The sequence below is a fragment of the Phalangium opilio genome, unplaced genomic scaffold (assembly GCF_054372755.1).
Source record: "Phalangium opilio isolate 3A_F unplaced genomic scaffold, DU_Popi_V2 ptg000042l_1, whole genome shotgun sequence".
In the NCBI taxonomy this organism is placed as follows: Eukaryota; Metazoa; Arthropoda; class Arachnida; order Opiliones; family Phalangiidae; genus Phalangium; species Phalangium opilio.
Window position 1 is genome coordinate 7,825,612 of NW_028324166.1, and position 15,617 is coordinate 7,841,228.

General features: G+C 38.0%; 2 protein-coding genes across 5 annotated transcripts; both read right to left on the reverse strand.

Annotated features, from left to right (window-relative positions):
• Window positions 1–2,435: 2,435 nt before the first annotated feature.
• Window positions 2,436–7,513, reverse strand: LOC149678863 (ATP-binding cassette sub-family C member 1-like). The gene is made up of 8 exons (XM_089836776.1): window positions 7,377–7,513; window positions 6,829–7,004; window positions 6,195–6,300; window positions 5,297–5,821; window positions 4,879–5,078; window positions 4,561–4,687; window positions 2,809–3,578; window positions 2,436–2,739 (listed from the first exon to the last, which is right to left on the reverse strand). The coding sequence occupies exons 2-8, from the start codon at window positions 6,942–6,944 to the stop codon at window positions 2,628–2,630; spliced, it is 1,956 nt and encodes a 651-aa protein (XP_089692902.1). The 5' UTR covers window positions 6,945–7,004; window positions 7,377–7,513; the 3' UTR covers window positions 2,436–2,627.
• Window positions 7,429–15,203, reverse strand: LOC149678864 (multidrug resistance-associated protein 1-like). 4 transcript variants are annotated; one of them, XM_089836774.1, is made up of 17 exons: window positions 14,674–15,203; window positions 14,374–14,508; window positions 14,159–14,299; window positions 13,861–14,037; window positions 13,600–13,713; window positions 13,396–13,533; window positions 12,696–12,833; window positions 12,472–12,530; window positions 12,052–12,354; window positions 11,553–11,727; window positions 11,238–11,492; window positions 10,666–10,869; window positions 10,188–10,334; window positions 8,860–8,950; window positions 8,011–8,381; window positions 7,662–7,732; window positions 7,429–7,563 (listed from the first exon to the last, which is right to left on the reverse strand). In XM_089836774.1, exons 3-16 carry the CDS (start codon window positions 14,201–14,203, stop codon window positions 7,676–7,678), a joined length of 2,274 nt encoding a protein of 757 aa, XP_089692900.1. In that variant the 5' UTR covers window positions 14,204–14,299; window positions 14,374–14,508; window positions 14,674–15,203; the 3' UTR covers window positions 7,429–7,563; window positions 7,662–7,675. The 4 variants fall into 4 exon arrangements, with proteins under 4 accessions (XP_089692900.1, XP_089692898.1, XP_089692897.1 ...); XM_089836772.1 differs by lacking the exon at window positions 7,429–7,563 and having other exon boundaries at window positions 14,159–14,219; XM_089836771.1 differs by lacking the exons at window positions 7,429–7,563; window positions 14,374–14,508; window positions 14,674–15,203 and having other exon boundaries at window positions 14,159–14,325.
• Between the last annotated feature and the right edge of the window lie 414 nt (window positions 15,204–15,617).

Sequence of the window (15,617 nt, forward strand, 5' to 3'; positions counted from 1 at the left end):
TAGAAAATTAATAGCCTGGAGTAACAGATATTCAAATTTTCACTTTTGAAGACATGATTATAAAACGCCAATTTTTTTAAAAAAATTTCTTATCTCAGTTTTTACCTCTCCGAGTGACGTATGTCACGGAGAGGTTCTAATTTCGACGTGTCTGTCTGTCTGTCTGTGTGTCTGTCTGTCCGTTGTTACACCCACGTGACCGCGTTCGCAGTTTGCAAATCGGAGCAAACGTGTATTCAATTTCCAGACCGCATTTACAGTCCCGGAAATTGTATTCCACTTACAGGCTATTACTCCATTGCCAGTCTAACAACTCTGTTCATTTGTCCACCCCACATGGACACCAGTCTCAACTTACTAGCTTCTAAACACCACCATATTGTAGTCTTTCGCCCATTCCACATGGACACCAGTCTGTACTTACTGGCTTCTAAACACCACTACCTTCTCGTCTTTGTCCATTCCACATGGACACCAGTCTGTGCACCTGGCTTCTAAAGACCACCATCTTCTATTCTTTGTCCATCCCACATGGACACCAGTCTGTGCACCTGGCTTCTAACACCACCATCATCCTTAAGGTTAAGACATACGCGGCGATCGGCTAGGGTTACGAGAAACGTCTAGCCTTCCATTGACGGGGTCTTCCGCCAAGGTTCACGCAATTGCGATGTTCTTATCCATAGCTGCGATTCGAAACCCTTATATACTACCTATTTGAGTAGGGCGAAGCAACCGGCGTATGCTTCATTTCAAACACCGATATTAGTCAAGTCACTGAAGAATGTTTAATTGTTCTTTTTTAAAACGATGTAACGTTCAATAAGGCGAATAACTAACTAAGAAAATAATAAATATTAATTATACTTATTTTAATATTTAAGATAATCTTGTTTCTCAATTCAAAATTAATACGCAAAGAGTTAAAAAGCAGTCTATGTTTTTGTCTGTGTGTGTCCGTCCGTTGTTACTCTAGTGCGCTGCGTTAGAAGTTCGTTTTGTTTTGATGTGTAAAGAAATCCTACAGAACCATAATATTCCCTTTATCCTTAATATAAATTGAATATGTGGAAATATTTTTCGTAATTATGATGCATTTAGTACTTTTGTAGCTTTAAAGCTCTGTTTCATTTTGATATTCCAAAGATTCTTTTTAATATTATTATTTGAAATGGCTGTTTACATATTACTTAAGCTATACTACATCTGTATATAGAATAATCCTTGGTTTAGTGATTTCATGAAGAAAGCTAAGATCTAAACTCCGGCGGGTATATCTAGTATGAACCGCAATAGGCTTAGTGAAATAAAGAGTAAATAATTGAGGCCTGAGGTGAAGTAAACTTTGGGTTTTGATTTTCCTGTCTGAAATGAAGAGACATCAACGGTTCAGAGTGAGCCGAAAGTTAAATACACTCTTAAATAATCAGGTTAAGATTTTATAATAGAAGAAAAGATCATGGTGGCAATTAGATTAGTAGGGCTAAACTACAGAGTTTTTATTCTCTTTATGGTGCGCATAGACTATCAGTGCGTCTAGCTACAATTTAGATTTGGTATTATTTAACGTTGACGCTCATGTTGGCAAACCAAGAATATTGTTGAGGTGAGACGAGACGGTAGTGTTTACACTGCTAACCAGTTGTGAATGTAGCTGTCAGCTGAAGCGTAGACTTCATTTCCTGTTCTTTTTGCCATTGACTGATTTCCATGTGTCCAAGATTTATCCTTATTGGATGTAAAATGTCGTCTGCTTTACTGTATATTCGCTATGCTTGGAATACTGCTTCAATATTTCGTAAATTTTTACTTCAAAAAAGTGAAATAATTCCACATCTAGGTAAATAACTTTGTAGTAGTAGACCACTTGACTCGGAGAGGTAATATTTTGGTTTTCCCAACTTGTTTCACCATAATTCCTCAAGAAAAATATTTTATTATAAAATGTGTGCATCATTTTAAAAATAGTGAATTTTATTTTTCTTAAAAATTCGGAGTTAGGTTGTCAAAAATATATAGAATACTAATGTAATAGTACTTCCTCATTATTAGTTACAAAAACTGCAACGATTAGGCATTTATCATTGCCGTGGCTGTAGGGTTAGCGTAAGATGAATAATTTAGCTTGATATTCCTTCGGTTTGTCTAGTGTTTGCTCAGGGTGTTTCATTAAGAATTGTTAGAACCTCTTCCATGCTGCCTGCGGCTTTTGATATCATAAAACTTACGCAAAAAAAATGCTTCAACGAGAAATAAAATATTTAATGTGTTTCAGAAATGTATGCTTAGCTAAACATTTTATTCAAAGATATAATTAAGGCTGAAATACTGAACGTCTTTTGTCAAATAGGCCCACTGAAAAATACGAGTTAGCTATTTCAGTTCTATGTTATATCTTATAGCTCAATTTTAAAAAGCGTTTTTTAGTCTCTCAATTACTTTAAATAAAGGTATCATTTATTGACCAAAGATTAAAGATATCTTATTTCGATGAGATCCTTTAAATGTGTTATTTACTAAAGTGAAAAACACCGAGTGACGTTGCTCTATTAGTAATAGAATAAAATATAAAGGTTTTTTGTTAGACTCATAACGATCTGTACATTGATGCTTAATTTAAAAGTTATCTAGATTATGTTCGCATCCTTGGCCAAAATGTAGAACATTGATTGTTCATTCCTCAAGAGAGTTTGTGGAGAGTCGAATTCGACAATTCGGCCCTGATCGAGAACCATCACCCTATGAAGAGTTAAGAGATTTCAAATTACTCGATCATTTTAAGACGATTTAGTAGGTTGGTAAACTAACTTGTCGTAGTCCAAGATGGTGTTTATTCTGTGTGCAATGGTGATGATGGTAGAGTTGGCGAATTCCTTCTTGATGGTCTCTTGAATGAGGTCGTCGGTGTCCATGTCGACCGAGGCTGTCGCTTCGTCCAAAATGAGGATATTGGTCTTCCTCAACAAGGCACGAGCCAAGCAGACCAACTGACGCTGCCCGACGCTCAGATTCTGCCCTCCTTCGGCCACTGGGTGATCCAGTCCCAGCTCGAGTGATGATACGAAGGATTTCAGGTGTGAGTGTTCGAGGGCGACCCATAGTTGCTGGTCATCTTCGTGTCCAAAAGGATCAACGTTGAGTCTCAGTGTGCCAGAGAAAAGAACGGGCTCTTGGGGAATGATGGTCAGCCGCGACCTCAAATCGGACAAGCCCAACCTGTCCACTTCCACTCCGTCTATAACGATTTTACCGCGCACCCCCTCGATGAGACGAAAGAGAGCCAGCGTTAGCGACGACTTTCCTGCGCCTGTTCGCCCTACCACGCCCACCTTCTCTCCAGCTTCGATCCTGACATCAATTTCCTTCAAGATCAAATCCAATCCTTCGCGATATCTAGTACAGTAGTCGAGGAATATGATTTCTCCTCGAGGAGGCCAATCAGATGAAAGTTGAGATTCTGGTTTATCCCACTCGGCCTCGGACTCCAAACGACAGTATTCGTCAACTCTTTCTATAGAGACTATATGTGATTCCAAACCCGTAGTGGCAGCGATAAATTGCTTCAACACTTGCAGAAGCTGCGGTTAAAAAGTATTTAATTACTGCTTTGTTTGTAGAAAATAAATTATTTTTCCACGAGACCGAAAAGCCTGCGCAATTTATTTTTTTTGAGCCATAAGATTTAAGAAAGTATTTCGTAGGTAAGACCTGATAATGCCTCTATTGTAAGGATATTGGTATATTTCCAAAGTAAAATTCGCGATCAACCAGGGAATGGAGAAAGCGGTAACAAATATGACTTTAGAAGTTGAGTTAGAATTATCGTGCTCTTAGTAGATTCGTTTCGTCGATAAAATTATAAAACGGTCAGAGGGAATTCTACCTCTGTAATTGATCAAATAAGATTCGGTAAGTTCGGATACCGTTCGAACACCGAAAATTCAATTAATTCGACGCAATAAAAGGCATAGGTGTTACAATACTTTGGTAGAAGCGCTCTTCGCAAAACACGAAAGTTCATTGTTTCTACATTAATCGCGGTGTGAACAGGTTCTTTCGCAAAACCGAGAGTTTCCAGCCCTTTCTCACTAACGACGGTGTGGAATATTTTTTATGGAGTAAATGACCAAAATCGGTTATAATATAAAAGCACAGCAAATCATCAGCAAAGTAACCTAAATAAAATTCTAAAAGGGCCACGTCATGAAACGACAATTTAACATATTCTTGAAAACGTACCGGAATGGTGAACAAAATAGCGTCTATTCTTTAAGAAAAATCATAATGACGGCGGCCGGTATACCTAACTTAAAATTACATTGTTATTAAACTTGACAAGGTGATATTTTGCTTCGCTTCGCTATACCAATCTCCCATTAAAACCGCAGCATACAATTCCACCTCAAAATACTTTTTAATTAATTAACTATTGGTCCTATAGTTTCGTCCCACTTTACCGACGTTTCACTTCAGTATATACGGAAAACCAGCCGAGATTTTCAATTTAACTTGTAATATAGATTTTGATTTAATCGCTTTGACTCTATTGGTATCGCTTACCCGATCGGCATTAGACAAGATCAATCCTACAAAATCAGCAGGCAGAGTCCCTTTGCTCAAAATAATGAAAATTGCGGTGCAAAACATCAAGCAATTGCCCAAAATATTGTAGCGTACTGCAAGCCATCTGGAAAGAAATTGCATTTTATTGTTTGAGTAGCGACTTGGAATGTCCGATTTGCATTGCGTTCGCAGCGCTTTTCAAGTCAAAGGTAAAAATGTAGCGTAGATGTTGACAAGATGTCGCTCCAAAACGAAATAGACTCAACTGAAGCAAGGCTTTAATGACGGAATTAAAAAATTAAGTGAATGAGATACCTTTGGGCCATGTTCATCATGTAGTTAGCGGCAGTGCATTCGTCGATCAGTTTCAGAAACTGTCCTTCGAAGTTCTCTTCGGCGTCACACGCCCTGATGACAGTGCTGCCAGCTACAGATCCTCCCACGTGGGAAAACAAGAAGGAATTTCTCAAGCTTGTTATCCGCTTCAACTGACGATTGCTCGACATCAAAAAACGCTGCAAAATATGCGTGAAATGTTTTTATTTTAAATGCGACAATATGAAGTAATTCCCCAAGCATTGTTCGCGATGAGTGCAGACTGTATGATGTGCATGCCTTCTTTAACATTTGCAATAAAATATATATGTGCCAAAACACATTAAGCGGTATGCGATTTCACATATTTGATGCTAAATATTTTACTAATGATAGAAAACTTAAATCGAGTTCCTACCTGAAGTAAAAAATATCCAACGACAACAGCAACGCATGGAATTATGAATAATGGCAAATATATTGCAATTCCTAAAGGGAAAACAGCTAAATATAGCAATCCTCTATTCGTTTTTAATATCATTGAAGGTAATTGCTGGTCAAGGGCGTCGATATCTTGGGAGAAACGATTGAGTATCCTTCCAACGGGGGTCGTGTCGAAGAAGGACATGGGAGAACGAGATACACTGTCAAGCATTTTCTCATGTAGACAGTTTGCCGCTCGTAAACAGCGAAAATTGTTTATGATTATAGCGTTAAACACCGCAATGGCTTGGCTTAGACCAAGAACAACTAAGACCGCTATACGGGTTGCCTTCAAGTCTGGGTTCGCTTTAAAATCTTCCTTGGAGTCCGCGCACCACAGTGACAGCCAGTACACGGACGCGAAACTAAAAACTGCAATACTGGTGGCTGTCATTTCGAAGATAGCACACCAGACTATACCATAGGCTTTAAAATATTGCTTGTATTCTGATACGGATATCTGGAAAATTTAACAATTGTAAGAGGCTAGTTAAAAAATATCTGAAACAATCTAAAAGGGACTTCAGGCCTTTAAATCCTCATTAAAAACGATATGTTTATTAGCTTATTTTTCAATAAAGATTTTTAAATGAGATAGTTGAGCCTTTTCAGGGTTTTCTTCAAAATTTATAATTGTGCAAAGCCAAAAAATATCCCACCACAGTTCGTTTTGCCCTTCAATTTAATGCTGCTATGGGACATTTTTGTTTAAACCAATACCCAATATTAGTGGATTGAATAACATTTCCAAAAGGAAAAATTTTTGCAGACAGTATTAGTTCTCAAGAAGCCAAGAAAAGTCCAAATACCCCTCTTATATTAAGAGTACATACATTTCCTTCTTTGAGTGTCTCTATAGTCATGAGTTTTGTCTCATCTTCAATTGCGACTTTTCCTTTTGATGGAAGATGAAATCTGTCAGCTTTGATAGTTAACGTACTAAAAATATTTTATTACCAAAATTCATAAATTAGCAAAGCGTGTTCAACTTGAAAGAATTCTAATTTTTTAAAATAATGCTATCTCTACAGTTAGTACACGCCACATGGTTATTTTGCTTTGTAAGTGGTTAATTTCTACGACTTAAAGCTTTAAACCTCTCCGAGTGACGATGACGTCACGAAGAAGTATTACTTTGGACGAGACTGTCTAAATGTTTGCTGTTGTTACACAAGCACAGTGTTCGCAGTTGGCAAATCTGAGCAAAGGTATTCACAATTTCCGGACCGCGTTCGCAGTTCACAGAAATTAGGTGAAATGTATTTCATAACGTAATCTATCTTTTTAAGCGCTAATCAATATTCAGCCATTATTCTTTTACTAGTTCTCCCATCCATTAGTTATCGTCTATCCCACTTAGACACCAATCTGTACACATTGGATTGTAACAACAACATCATTTGTTTCAAAACTGGTCTACTACGTACTGGCGGTAGCAAGTTTAGATATAGCTGCAAATTAACTCACGACGGTTCTTCTTTATTCTCGTCACTCATGTGTTGCGCGAAATAATCTCTGGCCATTCCTTGGCGACTCATGATTTCGTCATAAGTTCCCCTCTCGATGATTTGTCCGTTGTTCATGAAGAAGATCTCGTCCACTTCTCGGATGAAGCTTAAGTTGTGCGTCACCAAAACTCTCGTCTGTAACAAGTTGAAATAGTAATTGTAGAGCTTGCAAAGAATTTCAGAAGAGATGGAACTTTCAAAAGCGAGTCACTCATAAGGGTTTATTTCTATAGCTATAGACTTTCAGCATCTACATACTTCGATCACTTTTCGACCCGCTATTATTGAAGTTGCTATGCAGATTTAAATCAAAATGTATGCAGCTTAAATTAATATGTATATACGAGAAGTCAGCGGAAATTTATTTCACGGTAAAGACACTGATTACTTTCCGTGACGCCATTTTCACCAACTATATGGTTTTAGTCGAAACGAAACGTCGACAACTCATTTAGATTAATGCACGCTAAGAACTTTCATAATAAATTTAAGATTTGCGTTATTTACTTTCTTTCGAAGTAATCCATTTGGTCCGATGACTTCGTTGAACAGATATTTAGCCACATGTGAGTCAACCGCGCCCAAAGGGTCATCAAAGAGATAGACATCGTCATCACGATAAACTGCTCTGGCCACGTTGACCCTTTGCTTCTAGTGGTCGGCATTTGGATAGGATAATATCTGTTTGTTTTATCTTTATTCATAATTTGAAATTATCCACGGTAAGTCTATGATTAATGCAATGTAATCACGAATATATATCTGATTATTATTCATGAATAACTTATTAACCAAAATTTTGTGGATTATCTTGTCCAAACGCCGACCACTATTTGCTTCTGACCACCACTCAAGTTGATACCCTATCATGTAAAATTAGTAAACTATCACAAAATGTACTATGTTCAAAAAAATCTCGTAATGATTAGTTAGAACCAACTTTCCCAAATTCCTCTCCTTTTCTACTCCTTCCCGCCCGAATAAACGGACATTGCATAGGATTGCGAAAGCCTGATTATACTAGTTTTTTTACTATCAATGACTTCACCTCACTTTTTATTTTTTGCTTTTTAACTCCGACGCCGCTTCTTCATAATTCAATTGTTTTCTCACAACAATTTTATGTTTCAATAATACATACTCTATCTCCGATCTCCGTTTGGTCGCCAGCGGGTAGCTGGCCGAAGTCCGGTTGTAGGGCGCAAGCGCGTATGACGTTGTGGTACCTTTTCTGGTCCATGTCGTCAACGAACAGAATGTTCTCTCTGAGTGAGGCGTTCTGAATCCAGGGTTGTTGAGTGACGTATCCCACTCTCCCAGTCACTCTCACCTCTCCCTCCACCTTCTGCATCTCGGATAACAGAGCGGACAAAAGGGAAGACTTGCCACAACCCACCGGACCCACCACGGCTACCAACGAACCACGTGAAACAGTCAAATTGAGGTCCCAAAGAGACGCCGCTACTGGCTCTTCCAGGTTCCAATGAAACGTTCCCTTCTTAATCTCAATTGCTGAAATTGTTATAGAAGAAAATTATTTTAACACTGGTCAAAATTGACCAATAGTAAGCGGCTAGATAAAAATATCTGGAAACAATCTATAAGAGACTTCAGTCCATTAAATCCTCTTTAAAAACGACATATTGATTAGCTTATTTTACAAGTAAGATTGTTAAAGGAGATAGTTGAGTCTTGCAGGGTTTCCTTCAAAATTATTTTTGTGCAAGGCCTAGAGATATCTCACTCAGAATATCTTTAGAACTATTATAGGTTGATAATTTTTTACACCTATGCCCCAGCCCCAGACTAGAGGATTAAGTTCTGAAGACGTTCCTTCAATTGTTTGTTTCTCCACGCTCAAGTTTGCGCTTCTACCTTTTAACCACAAATAATTTTGAACTTAAATTTATCTGTTTATGTAGGAATATCTGCCGGATATAACAAGCGACCTATCATCACGTTATTTCAAGTCCCTAATTAATTAACATACCATATTGGGCGTCGCTAGTCATCTTTTCCACGTATTGCTCGGTTTCCCGACGACTCAACAAGTTTGTAATTCTTCTTACCGAGACATTCGTCTATTAAAAATTGTTTAGTGTAATTCCGTATTTTTGATATCAATGAAACATGCGAAAGGTTAAACAGTTTAAATGGCCGTGTTCAGCAGAGCTCAGCGGACTCAGCGCTGAGTCAGCGCTTTTAGCTGTGTCCTACTGAACGGATTTTGTTTTTGGACTTTGACGTCACGCTGCTCAGCGCTGAGCCAGCGCGGTCACCAAAGAAAATAGTCGGTTTTTTGGATCGCGTGACGTAAAACGCGTAGTTCTTAGCTTTGCGAAAAAACATGGAGGAATTATTACAAATAGCTCTTGCAGATTCTGGTGGGACTACCTATTTAATTGCCGTGAAACTAGCTGATCACGCGAGAATTTCAATAGATATGTTAGTCTTTCTAATTTTAATTATTAAGTTGTTCTTACTCTATAAATAGGTTTTCATACAAGTTTTGTTAAGCCTTGGTACTTTGAACGCTTTATTGCGCTACCGTCATTTTTAAAACACCGATGACTTAGAAAAAGCGTTCAGCAAGCTATGACGTCATTATGACGACAGAGCTCACCGGTAAAAGTTTCCCAAAATCCGCTGTCTTGCTTGGTGAGCTCTGCTGAACGCAGCCAATAATAAATATTGCTACCCCACGTAGTCAGTGCAGGGATAGATTTAATTTTAGAAGTAGGAACGGAGAACGGTTAGTATTTACTTCAGTCCGACTCATAGCCCAGTATAGAGCCCCTCCCTCCAACACGTAACGAAAAGTTTAAATTATCTTATTGGCTCACTTAAATTTCGTTTTGATAACGTTGCTGACGGGGACGGCGGAAAATACGCAATTCTTTTTTACCTCTTCTTTCATACCCCTCCGTCCCGTGGCAGGGATCCGGGAGTTTGACGCGCGCCCACATTACTCTGTGCTCTATTCCTACTTCTAAAATTAAATCTATCCATGGTCAGTGACTCCTAACAGTTACTAGTAAAAAATTGAGATAGCAGGGGTTCAAATGCCAGTTTTACTACTAATGAAAATACCCTTATTTTTTGTGGCAAACACAAAGGTGGGAAACCGAAACATTTTGCTATATTATATATTCTTTTGATAATATTCGAAAATAGGTATGTACCAAAAAAGGTCAAAGTTTAAATTTTTCAAAAATCAAGAAACTTTAAAATCTTTGACAATCGAAAATCAGTTAATAAATGAATTGGGAGAAGCTAATACTAGATTTATCTTTTGACCCTCCCTGACACAATTCTTACCAAAACTAGGGTATTTACTAAATCTGGAAGCATTTGCATTGACATCGCTAGTAATCGCACCAACTGAAAGGACACGAAAGCTTTCCTTGAGGTGAGAACGTTATCGTCGTTAATTAATACGTACATGGCGAAACACGGTGATGTAATCTGAAGATTTAGAAACATTATCGTTAGTAACTTAAAATCAATATGGAGGTAAAAGAGTGTGTAAGTCCTGAAGTTTAAAAGCTAAATAGAAAAATATAACGGCCACCAGTAGAACAACCTTCAACCCGTGATCTTATTCCATTTCTGAAATGTGGCGTTATTGCCTTTCTCGAGCTCAGAAAAAGACTAGAGATTTCAGGGACATCTGTCCTTTGAGTCGAGTGAGAACCCTTGGAGAAAAAACTAACATGGAGCTGTAATCTCTACACCTTCATATGCCCCATCATTGATAATAATAAACAACTTCTTGTTAAAGTTTTTACTTTCTTACCAAAACCGGTATTAGAGAAGATATAAAGCCATTTATTCCTTGAAAGAGGGCTTGTTTTTTCATGAGTGCAATTTCTTTCTTTCTGATTTCAAGAACGATTCTCTGGAATGATCTCTCCCAGGCGTACAACTTCAAGACGCGGATTCCGTTCAAGATTTCGCTCATCATTTTCATTCTGTTGTCCTTCTGCTTCATCAGTTCAATCTAAGAAACGAGATTGCAATTGAAATCGTGAAAACTCCCATAAAAATTAATATAGAACGAGTAATGACATCGTTGCCAAGAAAAGTTAATAAAAACAGGGTAGAGAAGTATAATATTGGAATTCTACAGTGGGACACTTTTGGAAAATATTTAACGAACTGTTGAGATGCCTATTATATCGCATGCGCGGAATATTTACTATCTTTTCTTTTTCTCCCGGCCAATATTTTTAAAATGCCAACTCTTTTAAAAGACGCACTATAAATTGCTGTTAACACTTCATTGACGCGTACAACTGGAGACTGTTTTTATTTTATGTCTATGGTTCCGATAACAGTCTAGTAGTGTTTTAGTTGGATAGCATTTACCTGCAGTTCTTTGTATTTCTTAGTGCTGATATAGTTGAGCGGAAGTAGAACGAAAATAGGTAGGATACCAGCAAAAGCTGAATAGCCCAGTTCTCGATACATGAAGGTGAAACACAGTACTAATTGTACCGGGACCGACCACAAGAGGCCCAGTTGCGGTGACAGAATTTGGAATCTGTTTGTGTCCACGTACATCGTGTTCAGTATTTCCCCCATTGTCAAGTCACGTCGATCGCTGCTCGTCAAGCGAAATGTCTGTTTCAAAGAATCTCAGTAATGAACTAGCATCACACTATCACGATATCACTAACTCACTTTTTTGTACAGAACGTACATGGTGGCGGATTTGAGTCTAAGTCCTAGTTTGGTGTGGAAAATGGCGCTGCCTTCTTCCAACAAGGATTGCAAAAGACCGGCTAAACCGTAAAGGCAAGTGTAGAATATGCCCTTCCATAAAGGATCTTCACTCATAGAATAATCAATAATGGAACTGAAAATAAAAGTGAGTGCACTGCTTAACTCGGTTCCAAAGTTTACTAAACTAATTACAACGTTTCCAGCCATATTAACCTCTGGTTGGATCAGATTTATAAAATAGAAACAGAAAATGTTATTGCTCAAGTGATAGGACTCTCTACCCTTTAGAAAAGCAAAGAACCAACTCACAGCAACCAAAGAACTTAGCTTCATGTTTTAGGTGATATAATCATTTACAATCTTGGTTTTTTTATATTTGATCTTATTTTTTTTGATTTGCCAAAAATAATCACGGATGAAGTTTCTTATACATGACTGAAAAAGTAAAATTGATTACCCTGTCAAAAGGGCCGGACCGATAGACACTGCGTCGGAAAGAAATTGAAAGACCACTCCAGCAACCAAGCAAGGACCGATTGTCCTCAACAAGGACCAAGTGATGGATTTGCTTTGACTTTTTGTTCCGATTCGTTTTCCCGAAAAGCTTTCCTTTTCATCACCGGAATTGTTCGTCTTAGCAATAGCTTTGGTCTTCCAGTGTTTTTCGAAAAGGCGTGAGACAGTCAGCGCCTGCTCTGAGTCATTCAGTTCGAATACGTCCGATGGCTCGAGGCTTCTCTTCCAACCTTTCCACAGGGTGCTACAATTGAAGAATTTAATAGAAAAAATTAGAAGTAAGAATTTTTGTTCAAATACAATCAGCTTCGATGTAATAACTCTTTCAATTAAGGTTAATACACGAGAAGAACAGGTTTACCTGGTAAGCCATGAATGTACCATGCGTGAACAAAACGACGCATAATCTTCTCTTGATTTCTTTAAGTTATAATATTTATAGTTATAAATTTTTTAAAATAATACACTTGTTTAGGTTAAAATCTCAATAAGAGAGAAAATTCGGGAACGGCAATATCAAGTAATGAAGAAACTGTAGCTCTTAGAAATACTTTCGAATGATGTTAAAAAAATCTTGAATATTACCAATTTGTCCTCCATTGAACACGTTTGTTTCCCATCGTCAACCTCGTTGTCAGTCAGTGAGTGTAATACGAGGGTAACTACTACTAAAGGGTAAATTAGTGACTGAATTACCAACCCAAAATAGTCATCTTTGTTGCGCTGAAACATTTATTTATCCGTTATCATTATCACTATACAAGTCACGCAATTTAAGATTTCCGTATTAGCTAGTTGTGGTTGGTGGTGCTTAATACATGTTAGTTTCTTATGTTTTCTAGCTCGATAAGGTGATGTACGAGATGATCCAACGCGGTTGGAGTACTCGCGTGATCAAAGAACTGTATTAGTCATTCTTTGTGTCCAATATATATAGCAAATAACACCAACCCAACCATAGTGCCCTTTTACCCTGAAAACTATTCTTTCACTCTAGCCCCAGTGCATGTATTCCCGCCTGCCAACCCTAGGGTCTTGACAAACATGTTTTTCGTATATCCGAAGTCAGGATAACACCTGTTAACTCATATGATGGACCCAATTTCAGCTAATTTATTTTGTTTCGCAAGGTCGAAAGTGCCTTAATCCGTTTCCAGCCACGCTTGTTTTTGGTGTACCCGGGGTTCACAGACAAGCACAAGACACACATGTTAGTATCGCAAAAGCTAGTCCGGTTATTGCATAACCACTCCTAGCTAAAAATGGATAGAAAACCTTGCCTTACGTGTATATAGTATTTCATGATGGTGGATCTCAGTGTGATAGTTTTCGTTAGTGTTAAGAGGAACCAAAAGCATGTCAGGATTCCGGACAACACTGGACCACCCCCTCTGCCGTAAATTATGAGGAACAACGCCAGTATCTACAACACGCTAGTTCAATTTATTTCATCGAAAAATTAGACGTGGACTTTTTTTTAATGTCTTACGTAAGTTCCAAATTCAAGGCCGACCGCCAAATTGTCAACGATTTGATAATCCCCATGGTAAATTTGTCTACCAAATTTTAAAACGCTAATTGCGGCGAGTAACAAAGCCAAAAACTGAAACAACAAAGCAGAAGTAGTACCTTCGTTTTAAGAGCTTTTCGGTTGGAACGATTAAACAGTACCAAGAACACGCTCATACTGTACAGTGCAAATTGTGCCGTACAACGATGATCCTGCCTCAATAGGAATAAAAGGACTTACACTTTTCTCAATGGAAAGACGAGAGCAACGGGCGCTTAGACGTTTCGAATTGGCGATTAGCGCAACTTCTAATGGAAGTAAGAGCCATAGTACTGCGCATGGCACCCAGACCAAGATGGTTTTTTGAAAACAAGGAGTTAAATCCGGGTTATCAGTGTACCATGTCAAATTGGCGTCCTATTGAAAATAATTAAACTCGCCATAATTGTACACACACGCCTAATATTATAATATTATAACACAATTTCATAGCTATTAAATCAGAGCCCTGAAAACCAAAAAATAAAACGTAACATACCCAAAATGGAGATTCACAGAGGTCATCTAAAACAATTGAACCCATCTCAAGATGAATAACGCTAAATGTTTTGCAAAAATAAAGGAATTTAACCTAAGGGTTAACAGGCGGTGAGAATTTCGTGCGTCTAACTGGTTCGCTCTACTTTTTCAAATAAACCGATATGGCGATGTATAATATCACGTTTATTTAGACATTGATCTTGGCTTTTTTACCTCTACGAGTGACGCATGTTACGGAGAGGTTCTGTTCTCGACGTATCTATCTTCCTGACTGTCTGTCTGTTGTTACACCCCAGAGGACCACGTTCACAGTTAGCAAATCGGAGAAAATTTGTTTGTTTTCAATTTCTAGAACAAATTCATAATTCACGGAAATCAAGAAAACTGTAATCAACTTAGGTCTAATAACACACTTAAACTGGACACTATTCCATTATCTATCTTCACCAATCTGTCTAGCACCCCCATCTTCTGGTCTTTGTCCACCCCACTTGGACACCTGTTTAAACTTACTGGATACTAAACACCATAATGCTTTAGACATTGTCCATCCTACACGGATACGAATCTGCCACATTGGCTACTACTCCATTATGATCGGTGGGCTTAATGCATACGTGGCGATAGGGTCGGATAGGCTAGGTTTACGAGAAACGTCTAGCCTTTGAAAGGCGGGGCTTCCATCAAGGTCCATACGAACACGCTTTTTCTTATCACTTACTCAGAATCGGATGCCTTATATACCCCTAATTTCCAGACAACCGCGAAAGAGGCATACTCTAAGCATGTCTAGGTAAATAAGTTTGTATGTAGTTCTAGCTCTCCTCTCGACTCGGAGGGGTAATAATTTGGTTTTCCCAACTTGTACATAACACAAGTGGGGTTGAATATGAAATTTTGTACATTCTATATCTATAAACAAAATAGCAGGCTTCGGAAGATAATGGTTCTGAAGCCTTTTTGAGAAAAATCGCTTATTCGTTGAAATTTTATCCTTAAAAGATAATATAATAAACTTGTCTGATAATTAGCTTGAAAGCAAGCTGCTGTTACAGAAAACCTAAGCAGTAAATTAATAGAAGCATCTTTTAAACAGTGACGGAAGAAAAGTTCAACTGACCACTTTGGTAACCCATACCCATGCTTATACCTATACGTTAAATCATAGTTGGTCCTATATAGTCAAGTGCGTATTATGGATAAAGGCCCGTTTTCGAACGAAAATGCAAGCAAACGCCTAAGCCAAACTTGAGTTTGTTTTCATTCATTATTTCAAATAAGCCGTAGTTGCTTATCAATAAATAGCGATAGTTGCATATTCAGGTAATTAAGAGGGTAGAAAGTCCACACTTCGACTCGAAGAGGTTCATTTTCGTTTCCCAACTTGTTAATATTATCCGTTGTAAATCACTACTGTTTCGAATAGTGTTAACCTCATTCGAAGGTACGGGCACAAA